Source organism: Leopardus geoffroyi, chromosome D3 (genome assembly GCF_018350155.1).
Source record: "Leopardus geoffroyi isolate Oge1 chromosome D3, O.geoffroyi_Oge1_pat1.0, whole genome shotgun sequence".
Classification (NCBI taxonomy): Eukaryota; Metazoa; Chordata; class Mammalia; order Carnivora; family Felidae; genus Leopardus; species Leopardus geoffroyi.
In genome coordinates this window covers 23,722,672-23,743,754 of record NC_059339.1, presented here as the reverse complement: position 1 = coordinate 23,743,754, position 21,083 = coordinate 23,722,672, and the positions used below count along the sequence as shown (strand labels likewise).

At 56.2% G+C, this 21,083-nt stretch overlaps 1 protein-coding gene across 8 annotated transcripts in view; it reads left to right on the top strand.

Annotated features, from left to right (window-relative positions):
* Window positions 1-4,385: 4,385 nt before the first annotated feature.
* EMID1 (EMI domain containing 1) overlaps window positions 4,386-21,083 on the top strand; it is a 49,625-nt gene continuing 32,927 nt past the window's right edge. For 2 of the 8 annotated variants that reach the window (XR_006707738.1, XM_045458533.1), the window contains exons 1-3: window positions 4,394-4,618; window positions 13,061-13,174; window positions 13,668-13,771. Coding sequence is in view for 6 of the 8 variants with exons in the window: in XM_045458533.1 (XP_045314489.1) it covers window positions 4,518-4,618; window positions 13,061-13,174; window positions 13,668-13,771 (319 nt within the window). In the remaining 2 variants the exon portion in view is untranslated. Of the gene's footprint in view, window positions 4,619-13,060; window positions 13,175-13,667; window positions 13,772-21,083 lie in introns of all 8 variants that reach the window. The other 6 variants (XR_006707737.1, XM_045458529.1, XM_045458534.1 and 3 more) reach the window with 5 other exon arrangements.

Here is a 21,083-nt window from a genome sequence, read left to right as displayed (position 1 = left end):
CCATGCTAGTTTGTGCCCTGTCTTATCACTCTGTTGTCTTCCTCCTACTCCCTAAGGTGCAGGCCTCTCCTCCCAAGGATTCCTGAGGAGGGCAGAAGTCCTTCTTGCAGCCCTAATTTATGATTTTCTGACAGCTTCCTTCCCACCTTTCTCTTCCAGACTCAGACCCAGCTCTGTGAGGAAGGAATGAGCTGGGTAGAAGGCAGCTCCATGGAGCATAAATAATTTGTCCAGGCAGCTGCAGGCTCTCAGGAGGCCCCCAGCACCCCCGCCCTGGCCCAGCGGGTGTCCTCTGCTCTGGGACTGAGGGGCAACAGGGCCAGGCCTCCAGATCAAAGGCACAGAAAGCGGGCATTGTTCCCCAACCTGGAAACGCTTGGGGAAGGCCTAGCCCTCAGGCCTGCCCTTTGTCTGGGCAGAAGCTTTGAAGGCCGCTGACATTTACACAGCCCCCCCCCCCCTTTCATAACATCCAGGCACTGCCTGGGCCATTAGGCCTGGGGCCCTGGGAGCTGCTGCCATGGTTCTGTGGGCACCCCTGGGCCCCCAGCCCACTTGAGCTGCTTCCTCACCGATAGAATCGGGGTGATATGGACAGATGAGGTGGGGCTCCTGGGCTCACACAAGCTGGTATGCAAACAAAGCCGATAATGACGGCACCCCTGAGCCAAGGAGTCTGTCCTGTGGGACGTAGGCAGGGGAAAGGCCCTTAGCACAGGCTCCAGTGGGAGTTCATAAGGAAGGGAGGCTGCGACCCAGGTTTGTTTGCTATGAGAACACTATTTCCTGTTTGGACTAGGCCTGGTGGACATGTCAGTGAATCCACAGCAGAAGGGCTGTGTTTCCCCAGCCTGCTCCAGGAGGATGTGTGTGTGTGTGTGTGTGTGTGTGTGTGGACACGTGTGTCTGAGTCCGTGTGCCTGTGTGGCCGACACACACGTGCATGTGCCCATGTGTTTTCTCTCACCTCATCGGCTCCCAGACGGGAGCCTAAATCTGAGCCAAGTTCTCTTTTTCCCTAAAGCAGCCCCACTGCGGGGCTCGGCCAAAGGGCGCCAGTGTGGCCTGGTGGGTAGATCGGCACCCATCACTCACCAGCCGGGCCTCGGGCGAGCCCCACACCTGGGGGGATGATAAAGCGGTCTCCCTGGGGACGGAGAGGAGGGCAGGAGACAATGCAAGCAAAATGCTTAGCACAGCACCTGGCACAGGGTCAGCTCTGGGGAACGGAAGCTGCTGTCTTACTGGCCTTTGCGGTCTCGGGTCTTGGCAGTAGATAGGACCAGGCCCCGAGGGAGGAGGCCCCGCCCACAGGGACAGCCCCCACTCCCTGAGAGCTGGAGCCAGCGGCCCCTCTCCTCTCTGCCTCAGCAAACATTGAAACCTCAGTTGACCAAGACCCAGGTCCCCGCAGCATTTCCTGCACTTCCTGCTTAGGGAGGAAAGAGGACCAGAAAACAGGATGACATTTACCAGGAAAGTGTGTGCTTAAAAGGGGGCTTCAGGCTGTGCGCCAGGACCACCACACGGAGACTCAGAGCTTTCACACTTCCCCAGAAGCACACTCCTGAGCCAGAGGGATCTTTAAAAGGTCCTACGGCTCGTTCTTTCGGGCAAGGAAATGAGACTCAGAGAGGGGAGGTGACTTGTCCTAGGTCACACAGCTCCCAGAGCTTGCTCCGGAATTGACACCTAGGTTTTTGGGAAACTGAGACCATGCAGTAACCAGCAGGCTGCACTACCACAAGGTGTGGCTGTAGTTATAGGAGATCCCAGGAGATCCCAGTCTCAGCAAAGACAAGGACCCCTTCTGATGTCCAAATGTCCATAACACTTATTACTGAGAGTGTCCCTGGCTGAGAGGTCCCTTTTTCAACAGGGTTCGCTGGCTGGAAAAATTCCACAGTAGCCTGAAGCTCCCACAAGTTTGGTGGCATTGACAAAGGAATGTGTGTGCCAGTAATCACAGGAGCATCTTGGACACGTTGCACATGGACCTGGCAGTGCCTCCTCTTTTCTGTGGCCCCAGAGGGGGTCTCTGACATCTTGCAGCCCCTTCCAGGCACTCTGCAGGACAGAAGCCACTGCGTGGCACTTCTCCTTCCTCAAGAGATGCATGCCCTTCAAAGTGCCCTTTGTGGGGGTGCCTGGGTGGCTGAGTCGGTTGAGTGTCTGACTCCTGATTTCGGCTCAGGTCATGATCCCAAGGTCATGGGATCGAGTCCCTCATCAGGCTCCATGCTGTTTAAGATTTTCTCTCTCTCCCCTTCTGCCCCTGCCCCCAGCTCACTCTCTCTCTCTCTCTCTCTCTCTCTCTCTCAACCTGATAGATAGATAGATAGATAGATAGATAGATAGATAGATAGATAAAATGAAGTGCCCTTTGGGGAGACGGTTTTTTATCCCAGCCGTTTAACCAGGATTTGATGGGTCTGGGATCCTCTCATGAGATGGCCCCTTGGAAGTGACTAGTCATCCAGGGGATGAAGTTACTGATCTAGTTGTGCCAAAACAAGGGCTAACCACACAGGTGCAAAGCTGCATTTTGGAAGGTCAGACAGATGGCATAAAGTAGGTGGCCCAAAATGGCACATGGAAGGGAGGGAGGCAGCTCCCCAAGGGGGCAAAGTCGGCACTATGACGATGTCTTTGGAGGAAGTGGTGCATGCTTGGGGGACCATATGAAGCAAGGGACGGTGGATGCCAGGGCAGGGCCAGACATCTCATGGTCACACCCACATAGTGAACGTGCAGATGTCCTTACACAGAGAAACTGAGGCTGGAGAGGGGCAGGACTTGCCCAAGCTAACTTGGGCAAAGGCAGCAGAGGCAAGGTTTGAACCTGGCTCTCACTACTTGCCCCCTCGCAGGTATTGGCATACCCTCCCCCATCCTGACTTAGGCCCAGGACCCGGTGCTGGCCCAACCCTGGTGAGTCCAGGAGAGACAGTCCCTGGGAATCAGAGTTAGGGGCTGGCAGATCCTTCCTGCTGGAATGTTTCTAGCAGAGATCCTGGGTTTGGGTCTGGACAAGCCACAGCAGGATCCTGAGAAGCAGGCCCTGGTGCACTGCCAAGCTGGGCAGGGGGCTCCCCAGCCCAGGACTGCCTGCCACATGTCAATCCAGGAAGAAGAGGGAGTTGAGACTGTCCTGAGGTTCTGGAGGGGTCCCCTCTGATGACAGCTGTGGTTCCTCCCCATAAACACACACACCCATCACACCTGCACACACACATATCACACACATGCATCACAAGCATCATCATACACATACACATTCATCCATCGTGCACACACACACACAAACACACACTTGCATACACCTCTGAGGGATTCACAGCCCTCTCCCTAGAAGTTTATCCACGTACTTCAGATACTCTAAGCCAATCCTTACCTTGTTACAGATGAGGAAACTGAGGTCCAGACCAATATGCTGTCTGCTCTCTTCCCTAATCGTGCTTAAGAGGTAATCCCTTCCTTGGGTGGCTCAGCCCATCAAGCATCAGACTTAGGATTTTGGCTCAGGTCATGATCTCACGGTACCTGGGATTGGGCCCTGTATCACACTCCCTGTGCAAACAAGTGTGGAGCCTGCTTGGGATTCTCTCTCTCTCTCTCTCTCTCTGCCTCTCCCTGCTTGCACGTCCTCTCTCTCAAAATAAACGAATAAACATTAGAAAAAAGGGGGGGGAGCTGACCCCTCTGAAGTCAGAAGATATGGGTTCAAATCCTGGCTCTTCCAACCACTGACAGACAGCCCCTCTCTGTGCCTCAGTTTCTTGATCTGTAAGATGACAGTAAAAGAAGACACTGATCTCATGACCAGCTCAGATCTTCTCCTTGCAGGAGCGGCTACAAGGACCTGGGCCTCAGGTTTCTTCTCTGTATAATAGGAATAATCATGCCCACCTTGCCCAGAGTGGTTGGAGGAATAAACAGAGACAGGATGTGAAGTGGAGGCCAGGTGCCCTGCACACAGCGGTGCTCACTGCTCAGGAAGCCTTTGTTGCATGGATGGATGGATCCCGCGTGCCTTGGGAACTGGATCTCTCACAAATGTTGGGAAGGGATGAGGGCCCTGGCATCGCTAGTCCAGGCGTGGCGGCTCTGGTTGGGTCCGGGCTGCGTCTGAGATGGTGGCCCCGGCCACAGGTCCCGGGTCTGCAGCACGTGAGAGTGCACCTCCGAACTGGCAGCCTGGTCCCAAAAGGGCCACGCGGCGAAAGGCGCCAGGCTCAGGTGAGCACCTGGCGGGCCTCCCGGCGGGGGCGCCCGACCCCCCGGGGTTCCTTCCGGGTTGGCAACGGCTGCGCAGGGGGCGGGGGGCCGCGCCGAGGGGCCGGGCGAGGCCGGGAACGCGCGCCCCCGCCCCGCGCCCGCCTCCCGCCCGCCCTCCGGTCGCCGCGCTGGGAACCGGGAGCCGCGCGTCCGGGGAGGCTGGCGGCGCGGGCGGGCGGGGACGGCAGGCTGGGGGCGGCGACGGCGAGGGGCCGCGCGCGGAGGGCGCCGGGCGCAGCATGGGCGGCCCGCGGGCCTGGGCGCTGCTCTGCCTCGGGCTCCTGCTCCCGGGAGGCAGCGCCGCGTGGAACGTCGGGGGAGCCCAGTTCTCCGGACGCAGGTAAGGGCTGCCTCCCACCACCTCTGTGCCCTGCCAGCCCTGGGGCCAGGACTCCAGGCACCCCCCCCCTTCCCTCCCCCCAACCTCCGTGCAAGCCAGGGATTGGGGAGGGGACCTGGTCCCCCACCTCAGTGCCAGCCGGGATGGGAGTAAGGGACCTGGGCAGCCCAGCTATCTGGCCCAAGCTCCCGGCAGTACGGGGGTCTCCTACTGCAAGTGTCCTGAGCCGGCGTTCCCCTACAGCCTCCTCCACCCCTCCACCACCGCTTCACCTCCAGAGCCCCAAAGGAGGGGGAAGGGGAACAGCCAGGGAGAAGCCCGCCTCTCGGGACTTCCGTGGCCCTAGCTCAAGGGACCCCCTCCCTGCACACAGGAAAAGCCCAGCACATCCCCTAGCTGACCCCCCTTCGGGAACCTCCACCCTTTCCCCTCTGCTCTTGGCTTTTTTTAGTACCCTGGCTATTTATTTCCCTCGGAGGGAGAAGACAGGGGTGGAATTTCACAGTCCGTGGGTCAGTGGTCACCCCCAGGGACCTGGCATTTTGAACAGAGATGGGAGAGAGTATTCTGTGTTCCTGCTGCTGTTTCTGGAGCTGGGAACATTCTCTCTTGGTGTTTGTGGAGCATCTCCCCAGTGGGGAGTTGAGCCCCTTTATTTGCCGTGTGGTCATTAATCCTTCAAATGAGGGATTTGAATGAGGTAGGAAGCACTATCCCCATTTAGCAGATGAGCAAACTGAGGTCCCAGAGAATTAACATAATGTTCTAGGCTCTTGGGCCATTAGTAGAAGTGCTGGGATTTGAATCTGTCTTTCTGGCTTTGATAAGTGTTTGAACCTGTCCTGGCCCCTGTCCCGGCTGCAGCCCCCACCCCTGCTGGGGTCCTCTCTCTCGAGGGCCAGCCCTTGTCTGAGGCAGACAATACAGAGTAGCCAGGCCTCTTCAGGCCTTTTCATCCCATTCAAAGGCCTTCCCCGGCCCCCACCCCCTAGGGCCTCAATTCTTTAATTCTTTTCAGAGATTCCCTTTCTCAGTGGTCAGGGGCCAGCATGCCCCTGCTGGGCTAGCAAGAGCAGGTGACATGGCTGGGGCTGGAGGGCAGAGGTGGTCAAGGCATCATAGGCCAGAATAGCGGTTATGTGAGACAGGGACAGGCAGGTGGCAGATATCACAGCCGCCACCACCTATTACGTGCTGAACACAGCTGACTTGGGTTGGGCATTTTACCCGCATCTACCACCTCCAGAATCTTCTTCCCAACTGCCATGGAAGGCATGCATTTTGATGGTTCGCATTCCATAGAGGAGGAAGCTGAGGCTCTAAGGGAGGATAACACCTACCCAGGGCATGAATGTGAACCCCCGGGATCCTAGGTGCTAAGGTGACCAAGACCCTAAACTCGAATTCCCAGTGTCAGGCTAAGGATGATGGTTGAGGGGACTGAAGGTCCAGACTGCCCTCCGGCCAGTCCAGGGCAGGGCCTTCCAGCCTGGGCTTCTCACCTCCTCACGGCTTCCTGCGTGGGAGCAGGATAGTGGCTCTGGGCAGGTATCTGTTGTCACTGGGGACTGTCACCCCATCTGTTCTCAGAAGGCTCCCAGTGGCCTGAGCATCACAAAAGCCCTGTGGGCGGTGCTGTTGCTCCCATTTTACAGATAAGACTGGGGCCCAAAGAGGAAAAGTGGCACCTGGATCCAGGCCAGCCAGTTTCCCAATCCAGTGTCCTTTGCGTTGTAGCAGTGGTCAGCTGTGGGTCTGGGAAAGGTGTGCAGCTTATGGTTAGGAGGTGGGGGCTCTGGCCCTGGCTCTGGCACTCACTCAGTGTGTGACCTCAGGCAGGTCACTTCATAGCTCCGGGTCTCTGTTTCCTCAATGTTTCCCTCCTTCCTCCCCTTGTCCCCTGCCTGTTCTGAGGGTGGATGGTCCCCCATAAGAAGAATGAACAGTGGTTCCTCCTATCACTGACATTAGGTGGAGGAAGGGACCCCTAACTCGAGGAATCTGTGGTCCTCGGCTGCCAGGACCTCCCCTTGTGGCCACATCCCAGCATTGTTGGAGACAGCATGGGGACGTCATACCCCATCAGCGCTCCCTCCACCCCCAGCCCAGCACCCCAGGCGCCCCTTGGCAGCCAAAGGATCAGAGGCAGAAAAGAGGCTTTGTGCTTGGGGAGGGGGAGGCCCGGGAAGGCATCCAAGGGGCCGCCCCAGCCCCAGGAATGTGGCAAGACTTTGAGACCCCCGGAACCAGGGTGCCCGGGGGCTGTGCAGAGCTGCCTTGGCTCACCCCTGCCCCTGTCTACCACCCCCCCCCAATCCCTGCTGGGGCTGCTTCCTGGCCCCCATGAGATCCCTTCCCACCTGAATCCTTATTTCCTTTAACAACCCATCTCAGCACTATGGCTCTAGAGTAGAAGCCATCACCGCGGCCTGGCTTAGGCCACTTCCCTCTGCAAGATGGGCTTCCTTTGGGCAAATCCTAGAATCCAGAGGAGTGGAGAATTTTCCTCCCCAGCCCCTCCCTGGGGAGCTCAAATCCCAGCTCTCTGCCCACATGGGTGACCTGGCCAGGTGACTTCTCTCAGAACCTCAGTGTCCCCCTCTTTAAAATGAAGAGCCTGAGGTGCCTGGGTGGCTTGGTCGGTGAAGCGTCTGACTCTGGATTTTGACTCAGGTCATGATCCCAGAGTCCTGAGATTGAGCTCAACCAGGAGCTCCATGCTCATCGTGGAGCCTGCTTAGGATTCTCTTTCTCTCTCTCTCTCCCTCTGCCCCTCTCCCCTGCTCACATGCGCATGCTCTCTCTCAAAAACTAAATAAAATAAAATAAAATAGTAAAATAAAATAATAAAATAAAATAAAATAAAATAAAAAATAAAATAAAATAAAATGCAGAGCCTGGCAATTCCTATCCCAAAGTCAAAGGAAGGACCTGTGGAAGGTACTGTGCTGGTGTCTCCCAGCGAAGCCACTCTACCACAGCAGTGGGGTGTGGAGCCAGTGTCACAGTTCGAGAACAATAGCTATTAGCACTGTGCTTTACAGTTTGTGTGAGAGGAGATTCTGCTGTCCCCATTTGCAGATGGACAAAGTGAGGCACAGAGAGGGTCAGGGTCCAAGGTCACTGAGTTAGGAAGCAGCAGGGCCAGGACTGGAACTTCGCCTCCAGAGCGGGGCTCTGGCTCTGATCACCCTGCCCCCACCGTGTACATCTCCTTTCTTTCCTCTCCTTTTCATAACGGCCCTTGGCCCCTGGCCCGCTTGGCTGCCTCCTGCAATTAGCCCTATCACTGTTCCGGATCGCAGCCCTGGGCCCTGCAGAGACAAAGTCCCCTGGGCCCACATGGCAGGGGGTGGAGGGCAAGTGGGGGGGGCCTGGTAGGGGTAGCTGGTGCCACACCGAGCTGGTCTGGCCTGTTTTCTCTCCTCCAGCAGCCTCTGGGGGCCCAGGAAGTGCTGAGTGGGAGCAGTGGCAAGCCCGGAAGAGAAGGGCTGCCCCCTCCCAGCTCCTGCCCTCGCCCTGTCCCACAGGCTCAGCCTCACTGGGTTCTTGGGCAACTTATCACTGACCCGCATCTCAGAAAAGAACCCCCCCCCCCCCCCCCCCCCCCCCCGCCCAGGGGTGCCTGGGTGGCTCAGTCGGTTAAGTGGCCGACTTCAGCTCCGGTCATGATCTCGCAGTCCGTGAGTTCAAGCCCCGCGTCGGGCTCTGTGCTGACAGCTCAGAGCCTGGAGCCTGTTTCAGATTCTGTGTCTCCCTCTCTCTGACCCTCCCCTGTTCATGCTCTGTCTCTCCCTGTCTCAAAAATAAATAAAACGTTAAAAAAAAAAAAAAAAAGAAAACTCCCAGGGACAGTGGGATGTAGGCAGGCTTCCAAGTACAGCGCCTATCTCTGGGAACCTGGGTCCTGGCTCCTCTGCCCAGGGCCATTGCCTGTTCTTGGTCATTCAGTCATTCAGCAAACCTCCCTGGGTACCCTCAGGCTGAGCCCCATTCTAGTGTGGCCCCTGCCAGTGCCTTCCCTCAGCATCTGCAAGGAAGGGAAAAGCTCAAGGCTGCCTTGAGTGGCTGAAGGTGACCCCTGGAGGTGCCTCACCTCTCCTGGGATCTTAGGACTGAGACCTAAAAGACAAATAGGAGTTTGCTGGAGCAGGGGGGAGTGGGTGCTTTCCAGGCAGAGGGAATTCGAATGCAAGGACAGGGCTGGCAGGGCTCACAGGGCAATGGGGAGCCTTGGTGGCTGTGGACTCACAGCAGGCAGTGGCAACCTTAGGTCTGTGCTTTAGAAGGAGGTCCTGCTGCCCCTGGAAAGTAGACAGAGGGGCCAGGCCAGGACTCTTCAGAGGAACTTGGGTTTATCCTAGGAGCAGTGGGGCTGGGGTCGTCAAGGCCGGGGAAGGGTGGGCGTGGTTATTGGTGACTCCCCGCTCCATCCCAGGGGAGTGGCCAGGGGCTGACCTTGAACCCCACATGGCCTAAGTATCCCCTCCTGTTTAGTCAGCCATCAGCTCCACATCTTTTAAGCAGGGGATTCAAGCAAACTCCAGCTCGTGGGAAATAAAACAGGGACCCACATGGGGGCAATTTTAATTAAGGAAGAAGAAAATTGTTTTCTTTCACTGCCCCCTGGTATAAAGAAAGAGGGGCAGGTCAAGCAATTGTGGGCAGTCACAGGCCCACCTCCCCCAGCCTGGTCCAGGGCCTGGGCATAGAGGGAGGCGTGTGTGCACAGGGCCATTTGCCTGACAGGATGGTCATTCTGTGGCTGTGTTTCCTATTGGATTTGCCTAGGTCTGACTGTGTGCTTGAATGTGTGTGTGTGTGTGTGTGTGTGCTTATGTGGGTCTGTGTGTGTGCACATGGGTACACGTGTGTCCAGGAGTTGTAGGCACTCATAAATACGTGCGTGTGTGTCCGTGTGTGTGTGTGTCTGTGTGTGTGCTCACTGCATTGATGGATGTGCATGCCTTTGCGTGTGTGTATACAACCATACACTGGGACAGAGTCTTCATTCCTGGCGCAGGGGCCCCTCCAGTATCTGGAGCTTCTGACTGTCCTCTGCCCGGGTTGCTCCCTCCCTCCCTCCTTCCTTCAATCCCAGAGCCCTAGGGCCAGCCTGAGGAACATCACACAGGCTGCAGGGAACCCCCAGCACCCCTCAGGAAGTGCCTTCCAAAACTTGCACCCCAAGTTTTATGCATTTTTCTGGATAGGAACCACAAGTGACATCACTTTCTCAAAGGGGCTTATGCCCCCCCCCACACCAAACAAAACTCAAACAGCTCTAGGGACCCAGAGGATCTAAAGAGTGGGGCCTTTTTGAAGAAATGTATTTTTTTTTTTTTTTAACTTCTAAAATCACCCACCTGCTCATTGGGAGAAAATTTCCAGCCTGAGGTTAAGAGTGCCAACTCTAGGGGCGCCTGGGTGGCGCAGTCGGTTAAGCGTCCGACTTCAGCCAGGTCACGATCTCGCGGTCCATGAGTTCGAGCCCCGCGTCGGGCTCTGGGCTGATGGCTCAGAGCCTGGAGCCTGTTTCCGATTCTGTGTCTCCCTCTCTCTCTGCCCCTCCCCCGTTCATGCTCTGTCTCTCTCTGTCCCAAAAATAAATAAAAACGTTGAAAAAAAAAAATTAAAAAAAAAAAAAAAAAGTGCCAACTCTAGGGTCAGATGGACCTGAATCCCAGCCTTTACTGTGTTGTTCATCTTGGGTGCCTGGGGCTCATCCCAGACCTTGAGAGCCTCAGTCTTCCCATCTGTAAAGTGGTACTCATAATTGGTATGTGAAAGGCTTTGGACCCAAGCTCCTGATGTGCAGCACGCATGATCATTGAAGACTGCTGTTAGTGCAGGAGACAGAGCAGATGGAAAGCTCCTCCCTGCCCCCATGGGTGGCAATTTGATGTGAGCGTGTGATTTTTCCTAACTTTGCACACATAGCTATATATGTGCATATACATATAAATAGTCTTTGAGCTTTCTCTTTTTTAAATTTCTTTAAGTTTATCTATTTTGAAAGAGAGCATGAGCTTGAGCCCGGGAGAGGCAGAGAGAAAGGCAGAGAGAGAATCCCAAGCAGGCTCCCCCACTGTCAGCACAGAGCCCAATGTGGGGCTCAAACCCATAAACAGTGAGATCATGACCTGAGCGGAAATCAAGAGTTGGACAGTTAACCAACTGAGCCACCCAGGCACCCCTGAGCTTTTTTTTTTTTTTCATGTAATGTTTATTTATTTTTGAGAGAGAGAGACAGAGGGTGAGCAGGGGAGGAGCAGAGAGAGAGGGAGACACAGAACCCGCAGGCTGAGATGTCAGCACGGAGCCTGACACACTGTGAGATCATGACCTGAGCCAAAGTCAGACACTTAACCACTTAACTGACGGAACCACCCAGGGCCCCCCACCCCCACCCTGAGCTTTCTTATTTTAATAGAAATCCAATCCTTCTCTATCCGTTGGTCTGCACTTGCGTTTCTCAATTAGCCAGACATGGTGGTCTACACGTGGAGAACTTGGGCTCTATCTCGCATCTGGTTTTCCACGTCCAGTGGTCCTGTAGCTGTTTAGGCTGTTCCCAGTGTCACGTGGTTCCCAGCAGTTCTGCCACAAGCCCCTGTCACCTCTTCCATGTGGTGTCTGGCCAAGGGCTATGGTGAGCCTCTGCCAGGTCATTGGTCTAAACAGAGCCATCCCTTCTCCCCACTTTGCCTTTGGCTAAGGCTGTTTCTTCCTCCTGGACTTATCCCAGGGTGACAAAAGGGTGAAGGGACTTCCCCAGCATCCCACAGTGAGTTAGTCGGCAGGTCCCCGCCAAGGACATTCTCTGATGGGTGACCAGGGTCGGGGGTGGGACGGCAGCTGGGAGACTGGATGTCAGTGGTGGCAGACATCTCTGTGATGGCTGAGACATTCCAGCGGCTCAGCAGCCCTCAGCCCTGCACAGGGTCACAGGCCCTGCATTTTTTGCCAGGATTGGGAAAGGAGGGACTGTTTCAGGTGACCCTTTTCAGCCAGAGCCTGTCACCCCACCAGACTTTCCTTTGTGGTCTTGAGCCTGGGGTCAGCAGGTTCCCAGGCTGGGGCCTTCACAGAACCATGGACCGTGGCTCAGGAGATGGGGAGGAGACAGGAGCTGAGATCTCTGGGATGAAGTCAGGGGCCAGGCTGGGCCATCCACATTCCTGGGTGCAAATCCAACTCTACCATGCACCAGCTCTGGTACGTGAGCAGTTGTCCTCCCCCCCCCCCCCCCCCCCCCCGCTCCCCAAGCCTCAGTTTACACCTTTGTAAAATGTAGGGAGGTGCCTTCCTGACTTACTAGGAAGATAATGTAAATACCTTTAGCATACAGTGGGTGCTCAATAAATGCAATGCAATATGTTTTTTGTTTTGTTTTTTGTTTTTTTAGAGAGAGAACACACGAGCAGGGGAGAGAGGGACAAAGGGAGAGACAGAGAGAATCCTCCCTGCTGAGTGTGGAGCCCAATGTAGGGCTCGATCCCACAACCTTGGGATCATGACCTGAGCTGAAATCAAGAGTCAGCTGCTGAAATGACTGAGCTACCCAGGCGCCCCGCAAAGCAATATGATTATTAATGGGCATTTGGAGAATCCAGTCCCCCATGCTTGGGACATCTGGCTATCACACAGAGGGGACACAAGAATAAGTGAGACAGGGCCTCTCTTCTGTCATGCCAGGGGAGGGAGAGGGCAGACATGACTCCTCAGCCTAACTCAGCGAGACAGGTATACAAAGTGCTGCAGGGGATCCCTGGCAGGGAACCATCAATTCTGTTCAGGTAGGGGTGGAGGTGGGAAAGGACTCGGGGAGAGGTGACAGCACAGTAGGGCTTTGAAGGTCGGAGGTGCCAAGTGGAGAAGTGGGGGCAGTGTGGGCCCAGCGTGTGGCAGTGGGCCCAGCGTGAGTGTGTGTGAAGGCCTGGAGGTGAGGGTTCACAGCAGATGTGAGCACGGGAGATCTGGAGGGCTCCGAGTGAGGATGAGCACGGGAAGAACATGGCCAGGTTTCCATTTGATGACACTCTCCCTAGGGAGCGACTGAGGGGCAAGACGGGGGCTGCTGCTGTTGTCCGGGTGGGAGGCAGGAGGCCCTGGTGACCCGGATGGAGAGAAGTAATATCGAGAAAGGAGAGAGCAGGCAAGGATGCCTTGCTCCCGTCTTGTCCCCCGCAGCTCAGTCCCCACGACCTTCCGAGAGCCCCCAGCACAGCTGCCCCTCCAGAGCTATGGGAGTCACTCCTCAGCCACAGTAGCCCAGAGACTCCTGACTGGGGCCCAAAGGGCTCAGAGCTCAGGGGTCTCTCTCTCCCTAGAGACTCAGGGCTCCTGGAGAGAACCCGGACCTCCTCATTCATCCTCCCCAGGGTCCTGGGCAGAGGCTGCGCATGGCACCTGAGCTTCCTCACTGTGGGTCTGTTTCAGGAACTGGTGCTCCTATGTGGTGACCCGTACCATCTCATGTCACGTGCAAAATGGCACCTACCTTCAGCGAGTGCTGCAGAATTGCCCCTGGCCCATGAGCTGCCCAGGGAACAGGTAAGTGAGACCATGGTGGAACAGGGGCTGGTGGCATTCTAGGTGGAGGCCAGCAGGAGCAAAGGCCTGGTTGTGACACTGCATCGAGAGTGCAGGGAAATGCAGGGGCCCCGAGGGTGGGCGGAGCAAAGGGAATATTGGCCCCGTCCCCATCCTCAGCACCTCCCCTTAGGCTCCTGGGGCACTTGGAGGGCCTCCTGGGGAAAGGATTCCACCATTTACCCACATGCATTCACTTGGTGAGGCTTCACTGCTGGGCAGGACAGGCCAACCCAGCTTGCAGGGACTTCCTGTCCACTTAGTATCTAGATCCCCCCACCCGGGGAGTTACGAGGGATTGGAAGGGCTGAATCCCTGTATAGAGGAGGAGAGAGGCTCCAGGGGGGCTCAGAGGTAGCTGAGGACCCTGGAGTTTGTCCCCACGGACATCCAGGTCGATGGGAAAGGTGGCAGAAAACTCTGTCTGAGTTCGGCCCCCTGTACACTCTTTCAGCTACAGAACCGTGGTGAGACCCACATACAAGGTGATGTACAAGACAGTGACCACGCGTGAGTGGAGGTGCTGCCCCGGGCACTCAGGGGTGAACTGCGAGGAAGGTAGGACTACCCCGAGGTACAGGCCGGGTGCCTTCCCTCGGGCGCGTGGGTGGGAGTAGTCAACCCTTGCTAAGTCGGTAGATGCTACAGTGGCCAGCACTGGGCACACCCGGGCCCACTAGTGAGGCTTGGCTGGTATGCACACAGTCAGGGCCTGCTGTCCCATGGGTGTTGACCGCCTAACTCTCAGGACCCCTGAAGGAATTTCATACATGCTGCATAGCTCATGTCTTGAGGCACACCATCCCAAGCCTTTCCTCCAAACTTGGGGAGAACCCATGTGGACATTTCCATTGGATATGGTAACAGCACACGGAAACAAAGCACCCCTTAAGTCTGTGAATCGGCCCGGTTGGGATGGTTGTATCCATCTTGTGGGTGAAGAAACTGAGGCTCAGGAAAGTGATGGGTATACAGCTCCCGAGTGGCGGTCAGGATTTGAAGGCTGGTCTGCCTGGCCTCTCCCAGGGCCTTAGAGATGGGCCACCACATGTGGAGTGTGTCGCAGGCAGAGGGAGCCCTTTCACCCCACCCCCCTTCTCTGCATGCAACACGGGTGGCTCAGGGCCCAGCACCCAGCAGTGGTACAGAGGACACAGCCCAGGCCTCCCTGCACCCTGGACACATGGTTACCTGGAGAGCCCTCTCTCAAGGGCACCTGCCTCTCTGCTAAGCAGTCTGGGTGGCTCCCACCCTCACTACCTATCTGAACTCAGCGAGAGAAGCTGTCAGAACCAGCCCAAGAAGCACGCCTGTAGGCACATCAGTGGAAAGAGGCATTCAGGGCCCCCAGAGCAGCACGTTAATGTGAGCATCAGTCACAAGACATACTCTGATTCCAGAAACACGAACGTGTGAGACATGGCCTCTGAATCAAGAGAGCGTGATGCTAACAAGTCACCATTCATAGGTGCTTCTTGAAAGATTTACATGCTCCGCCTCCCTGGGACCCCACAAGAGTCCTGCTTCATAGGATGGGCAACAGAGGCCCAGAGAGGTGGAGTCACATACCCAGAGTCACACAAGGTGGGGGGTAGAGCTCATGACAGAGTGGGGCAGGGAGGGGCCTGGCAGATTTCCCTGTGGGGTTGGGGAGTCTCCAGTTCCGGTAGGGGTGGCCAGAGGGAGTGGGGGAGCTGCCTGATGCCCAGCAGGGGTCCTGTACAGAGAGGCAGCTGCCGGTGCCGGTGTGGGAGGGCAGACATCAAGGGGAACCAGGAATGGGACCCTCCCCTCCCTGGTGGGAGGAAGAGGGGCCCAGGGGGCAGGAGGAGAGCCAACAAGGAGGGGCTGCTGCCAAAGAGAACACAGCGTGGCTGGTCAGGGGGAAGTAAGTCCCCAGAGTGTGGGGGCCACCTGGGCCTAGCGGGCCTGAGCCAGGCAGGGCCTGCCCAGACAAAGGCCACTCTATCAGTGGCTTCCCTCCCAAGGGCAGACCTTCCCAGGTCTGTGGGGCCATCATGGAGCCAGTGAGGGCGGAGGACAGGTGGGGGCAGCTCCCATGCCCTTGAGTCCCACAGCTGGAGGCTGTGTGTCCAGAAACCAGGATCAAGGCTAAGGTCTCTGCCAATGGCAAGGTTGGCATGCAAGACGGGGGCTGGGCTAGGCCAACCCTGACATCTGCCATCTCCTCTTTCAGGGCCTTCAGGTCCCAGCCCGGGATGGACGTCTCCAGGGCTTCATGGGCCAGGCCAGATCTGCCACACACCAGCTGTGTGGCCTTGGGCCAGGGACTCCCCATACATTGTGCAAGTCATTGTGCAAGGGCACCGGGCAGAGGGGGCGGGGTGGGGACTGCAGTGCAGGTGGCCCGTATCTCGTGCCCATTCAAAGGGAGGAATACCTTCTCTAAAGAGCACCAAGCTGCTGTGTGCTCTTGCAGAGCCTGGGCTCTCCCACACTAAACTTCTGTGTTCTCACTTGTGAAATGGGCAGGGTACTAGAGTCTGCTTCCCAGGGATGTTTCAAGGATGAAATGAAGCCGTAAAGACCCTGCAGTGGCACGGCAGCCCGTGGTGGGCACTATGTGATAACCAGAGACAGGAAGGGCCTCTCCCACACACACACAGGCAGAGCAGACTAAAGAGATGCCCAGGCCTGGATGTTCTGGAACACTGCTCTTCTGGGGTCCTGGGAATGAGGGTGGGGAAGCATGAGGACATTGCAAGCCCAACCCAGGCCGTGCCCTTCCTCTGACAGCTTGGTTGAGGCTGAGCCCCACCCCTCCAGCAGTTTCCCTGGCTGGTAACTGCCCTCATAGTCTGCCCAGCCCTGTGACATGGCCCTGGGGCCACAGAGTAGTGTCACCAGAGCAGTGTGGGGTGACATGAAGGAGGAGAGGGAGCACCCATCATTCCAGAATTCAGATCTAGATCAGCTGTGCTCTGCTGTGTGATCTGGAGCAGGTCACCCTACCTCTCTGAATCTTGTCTCTATCTGGAAGTCACCTGGGATTGAAAAGTGCCCACCTTGTACTTTATTATGAGCATCTGAGACTCATGCCTCAAACACAGTGGATATTCATAAATTTATATCTTCCTCTCCCCCTTGGCCCCTGTGCTGGGGATTCTGCGATGGCTCTCTGGGACTGTCCTGCCTCCCACCTCTGAGACTAGTTTCTCAGTCAGCTGCTCAGCAAACAGGCCTCGAGTCTGCAGGTTCTTCGTTCACTCGTAGCTCTTAGCCCTGGCTTTCTCATCTTCAGAATGGCAATGTTCACTCTGTGATGATGAGTAAGGATGTACCCTGATGTTCATGACAACCTATGAGGAAAAGACTGGAATGGGCCCCGTTTTACAGATGGGGTAACTGAGGCTCAGAAGGGTATTCACCTGGACCTGGAGTCACTCAGCACGGGACCTGTCTGATCAGGCCTCTACTAATGCCTCTTGGCCTTGGGAGGTGGGACTAGATGGAGGAAGGGAGCCTGGCTGAGTCTCACCTGGCTGCCCACTCCCACTGGAAAACGTTGAGGAAGGGCCAAGGCCCGATGCACTGTGTCTGCAGGTCCTGAGCCCCTGGTGGGCTCTGCTGAGGGCAGGGCTGCTGTGGCCTCTGTATTATTCTGCCTCTGGGAGGAGGGAGTCCTTGCGGACAGATTGTTCACCCATCAGCCCCATTGTTCAGGCGATGTAAGTGAGGCTCAGAGAGGGTGTAGATCTCATCCAGGGTCACACAGCAAATAAGCTTTATAGCTGGGATTCTCAGAGCTAGGGCTCTGACCTGGGGTCTGCAGCTTCCCCCCGGCTCAGACCCTCCCGTAATAATAATGATGAGGGGAAGGAAAGCGTCCACTGTCTTCCATGCCGGGTACCATGACTCACACCCACCGGTGTCATGCTACCTATCATGCCATGATGCAGAAGGTCCAGGTATGGAAATTGAGGCTGGGAGAGGGAAATGCCTTGCTCAAGGTCACATCCCGATTCAAAGTCCATCAGTATGACCTGGGGCCAGGATTTTTCCTCTGCAGCAGCATCAGCTGAGGATTTCCAGTAGGGGAGTATTCAGACAGCTGGGGCACCATGAGACTGGTGGAAGCCAATCTCAGCCCCAGTTGCTTGCTCCCTGATAGAAAAATCGAGAAGCTCCCTCATCCTCCTCTCCCATGGGATCCCCTGCAGCTAGGTGACCTGTTTGCCCCTCACTGTTCCACTGTCCTTAGCACACATGTCCCTTCCCCATCTGTGGACTCCCACAGCCCTTCTATGATGGGGTACCAGAGAGGGAAGAAGTTTGCCCTAGGTCACACAGCAAAAAAGCTTAAGAACAGACCGGAGGTTCTGGCCCAGGTGTTGCCTGGGCCCTGGGCTTCTCCACCATCCAGGGCCAGGCCCTTCCTGCACCTATCTTTCCAGCCCTAACTAGATGCCAGTTACAGTGCAAAGTTTGTGCTTTACTCTGAAGATGCAGGATCCTGTGGGCTCAGTGCTGCCCGAGACTGCCACCCGTCTACTCCACTCCTGTCTGGAAGGTCCAGCAGCCCCTATCTTCTGACTCCCTGCCTGTCCGTCCTTCACCCCTAGCTGGGTGGCTCCCCTCTCCACCTTCCTGACCACCCCAGTGATGTGCTCCAGCCTTGCCCTCACTCCATCTTACCCCTGGCCTACACTGGCCTTCTCTCCCATCCCACAGCCTGGGCAGCAGCTGTCCCCTCTGCCTGTGACCCTCCTGGAGCTGCCACCTGGCTACGGTGGCCCCCGCCTTGCCATCACTACTCGTGTCTCTCCAGTGCCTGACGTACAGTGGGTACATGGGAAATGAATGGGAACCTCCTTTTACCCTGAAGAGAGGGCCAGGCTGGACACAGACTGAGGCCTCCCAGAAGCCAGCTGGAGGGTTCTTGGAGCTCCTGGCCCCATCCCTGACCCCATCTTTGGTTCAGGCCAACAGCAGCAAATATTTACATTTGCAAAGTAAATTCCCAGGACGACACCTGGACTGAGGCTGGGGAGACTGCATCTCTGCGGCTGTGGTCACTGGACCCAGCAGACCTGTGGGTGGCTCATGAATGAGGAAGCCCCTCTGCTGGCCCCTGTCCTGGAAGAGAAAGCCAGAGATGAAGCCCAGGCACACTCGCAACTTCTCACACCCACATTCCCAGTGTAGGGTGGCGTTTGAATCCCCACATCCCTACCTCTCTGTGTGGGCAGGCAGCCTCTCCTTTCTGGGCCTCATGTTCTCATGAAGACCCAATGAGAAGGGGCTTCTTAGCTTAGCCCTAGTGGTGGGCAGGGGGAAGGGGAGCTGCTTATGGGGGCACAGGGCTTGAAACTGTACCTGATGCTGTCCTTGTGCAGATCAAGGCAGGGAGTGATGAGAGTGTCATGGGGGGAGCTTTGGTGGGTACCCTGGTCTGTCTGGGAAGGCTTCCTGGAGGAGGTGATATAGGACTGGCAGCTGTGGGGAAGGAGGTAGGGAGGCAGTGTATGTGGTACTGGCAGACACCTCCCAGGTGGTGGGAAGTAGCCCACAGTCAGGTTTCCCAGAGTGAAGCTGGGGTTTGTGGTCCTGGAACCCAGCCTGGAGCCCCTGAGAGGGCAAGGTTAGGGCTGAGGGGTGGAACTTCAGGACAGACCACCAAGCTGGGGTCTGGGGGACTTTCAGCCCGCTGGGGTCTGCTCCAGAGGTCCTGGCCCAACACCAGTGGGAAGGATATGATACTTTTGGATGACAGGGGACCTTGTCCCAACCCTGGGCTTTTTTCCTACTGGGATTTGCTGTGCTAAAGGGCCATTTTACAGCCTGATTTGCCCCTTAAAGTAGTTCTGTCCACTTACCAGAATTTGAAGTTTTAGGGATTGTTTTTGTGAATCCTGAAACCAAACCAATATTTTCTGGGTTTTTTTTTTTTTTTTTTTTTAGCAGTTTTGTTATTTCTTTAACTATCTTCCTTCTTTCCTTCCTTCCTTGCTTCCATTTTTCTTTCTTTTAAAATTTTCACTTGCCATCACTTTGAACCAGTTACATCTATGCTGATGGTCAGACCATGTTTTCATTAGTTTTTCTAGTTCTCTCTGGCGTCCAGTGAAATGTACGAAAGCAAATTTGTTGAAAAAGAATTTCCAACCACAAGTGCATAGATTAGTAACTCAGGGAAGCCCTCGTGTGACGTTAGAACATTTATGCTCATTTTCAAGACCATTGTGTCTGCCGTCCACATTATTTTGCCTTTTGTTTTGTTTGTTTTACATTCATTTTGGGCCGGTGATTCATGCATTTGTTAACAGAAGGTCTGTTGAGGCCACTGAGGCCCTACTATGCAACAGGCACTTTTCCAGGCCATTCATGGGACAGACTAGGTCCCTGTCCTGGTGGGGCTCATGTTCCAGCCAGTGGGGTGGGTGACTGGCCGTGAACTGGGGAACTGACACAGTACATGTTAGAGGGTGGGAATGCCATGAAAAAAAGGGGGAAACAGCAGGGTAAGTGAGGAGGCCAGGCCGGGCAGATGCTCTGCCAGACTTCATCCCAGAGAAAACCCAAACTGCCATGAGGTTGGAGAGACAGCAGCTTCCTTTGGTTGACTTCCTGAAAAGAGTAATAAAATGGCCTTTTACATCTTCACCTGGGAGCAAAGAGGACGAGGAAGGCTTGGCGAGCCCATTCTCCTCCAGAGCCAGCATTCCTACAGGTTCCAGGCCTCCCTGCCTCCACCCAGTGGGCTGACTCGAGGTGCCAGGTGGCCCAGAGGTCGAGCCCTGGAGTTAGGCTAACCTGAGTTCAAGTCCAGGCTCCAGCCATCTTGGTTTCCCCCCAGAGAGATACTCATATTCACTCGTCCATTCATCTGAACACAGGGGACAGAGGAGCTCTGTGCCTCAGTTTCCCATCTGTAAAGTGGAGGTGGTACTTACCCATTTATAGGGTTCTGTGAGGATAATGAGTTAAAAATGTGTATGTGAAGTGCTTACTTGAATGTGCCAGGCCCAGAGTAAGTGCTAGCTGTTAAGTGTTAGCTGTTACAACCTACCATGTGAGATTGAGCTGGGGTGTGTAGAACACTTAGCATTGGACTTGGCTCACATGGCATTCCCCCCACCTTGCCCCGATCCCTGCCCCCGGTCCTGGGCTGCCAGCCCACCTTCCTCTGTCCTGGGCCAGATTTATTCCCTGCGATGGGGCAAGTCCCAGGTCCCCAGGGAGGGTGAGCGGGAGTTGCAAGGCCAGTCTGAGCAGAGGCCCCATGGTGGAGCAGGGTCTGGCCGCCTCCCTGCTGGGGGCTGGCCAGAGACACCCGTCTGGTTTGAGTTCCCGGCGCCGCACTCCTTGCACCAACCCGCAGCCTGGCTCAGAGCTGCCAGGTCTGTGCCTTATTTGGGTCTTTTCTCCCCGCCCCCCCCCCCCCACCAGATGGCACTCTGCGGCCTTAAAAGGCAGGCCTGGGGGGCGGCGGGGGGGGGGGGGTGGGGAGAGAAAGGCAGTTGCTACTGCTGGCTCCAGAGCCCCTCCAGCTGTACCCCTGCCCCTGGCTCGGCCAGCCCATCCCTCTGGCTGTGGGGAAAACCAGGCCCCCAGAGCCAGACCAGCCAGGGTGGCCGCTCTTCATAGGGGTGGTGGCAGAGTAGAGCACAGCCCCCCTTGCCCTTCCCAGGCAGCCAGCCTCCCTCTGGTTTTCATTTAAAACCAGGGCGGGTTCCACTTCAGTGTCTTCTTACCAATTGGGGCAGGGAGAAGGGGGACAGCCATGTCCCAGCTGCCTGCTGTGTGCCTATGTGTGCCCAGGGGGCCTTTTGTATACATTGCCTTCCTCAGGATCACACCAGCCTGGGGGGCGTAGTAGCCTTATGACTCCACTTTATAGATGGGAATA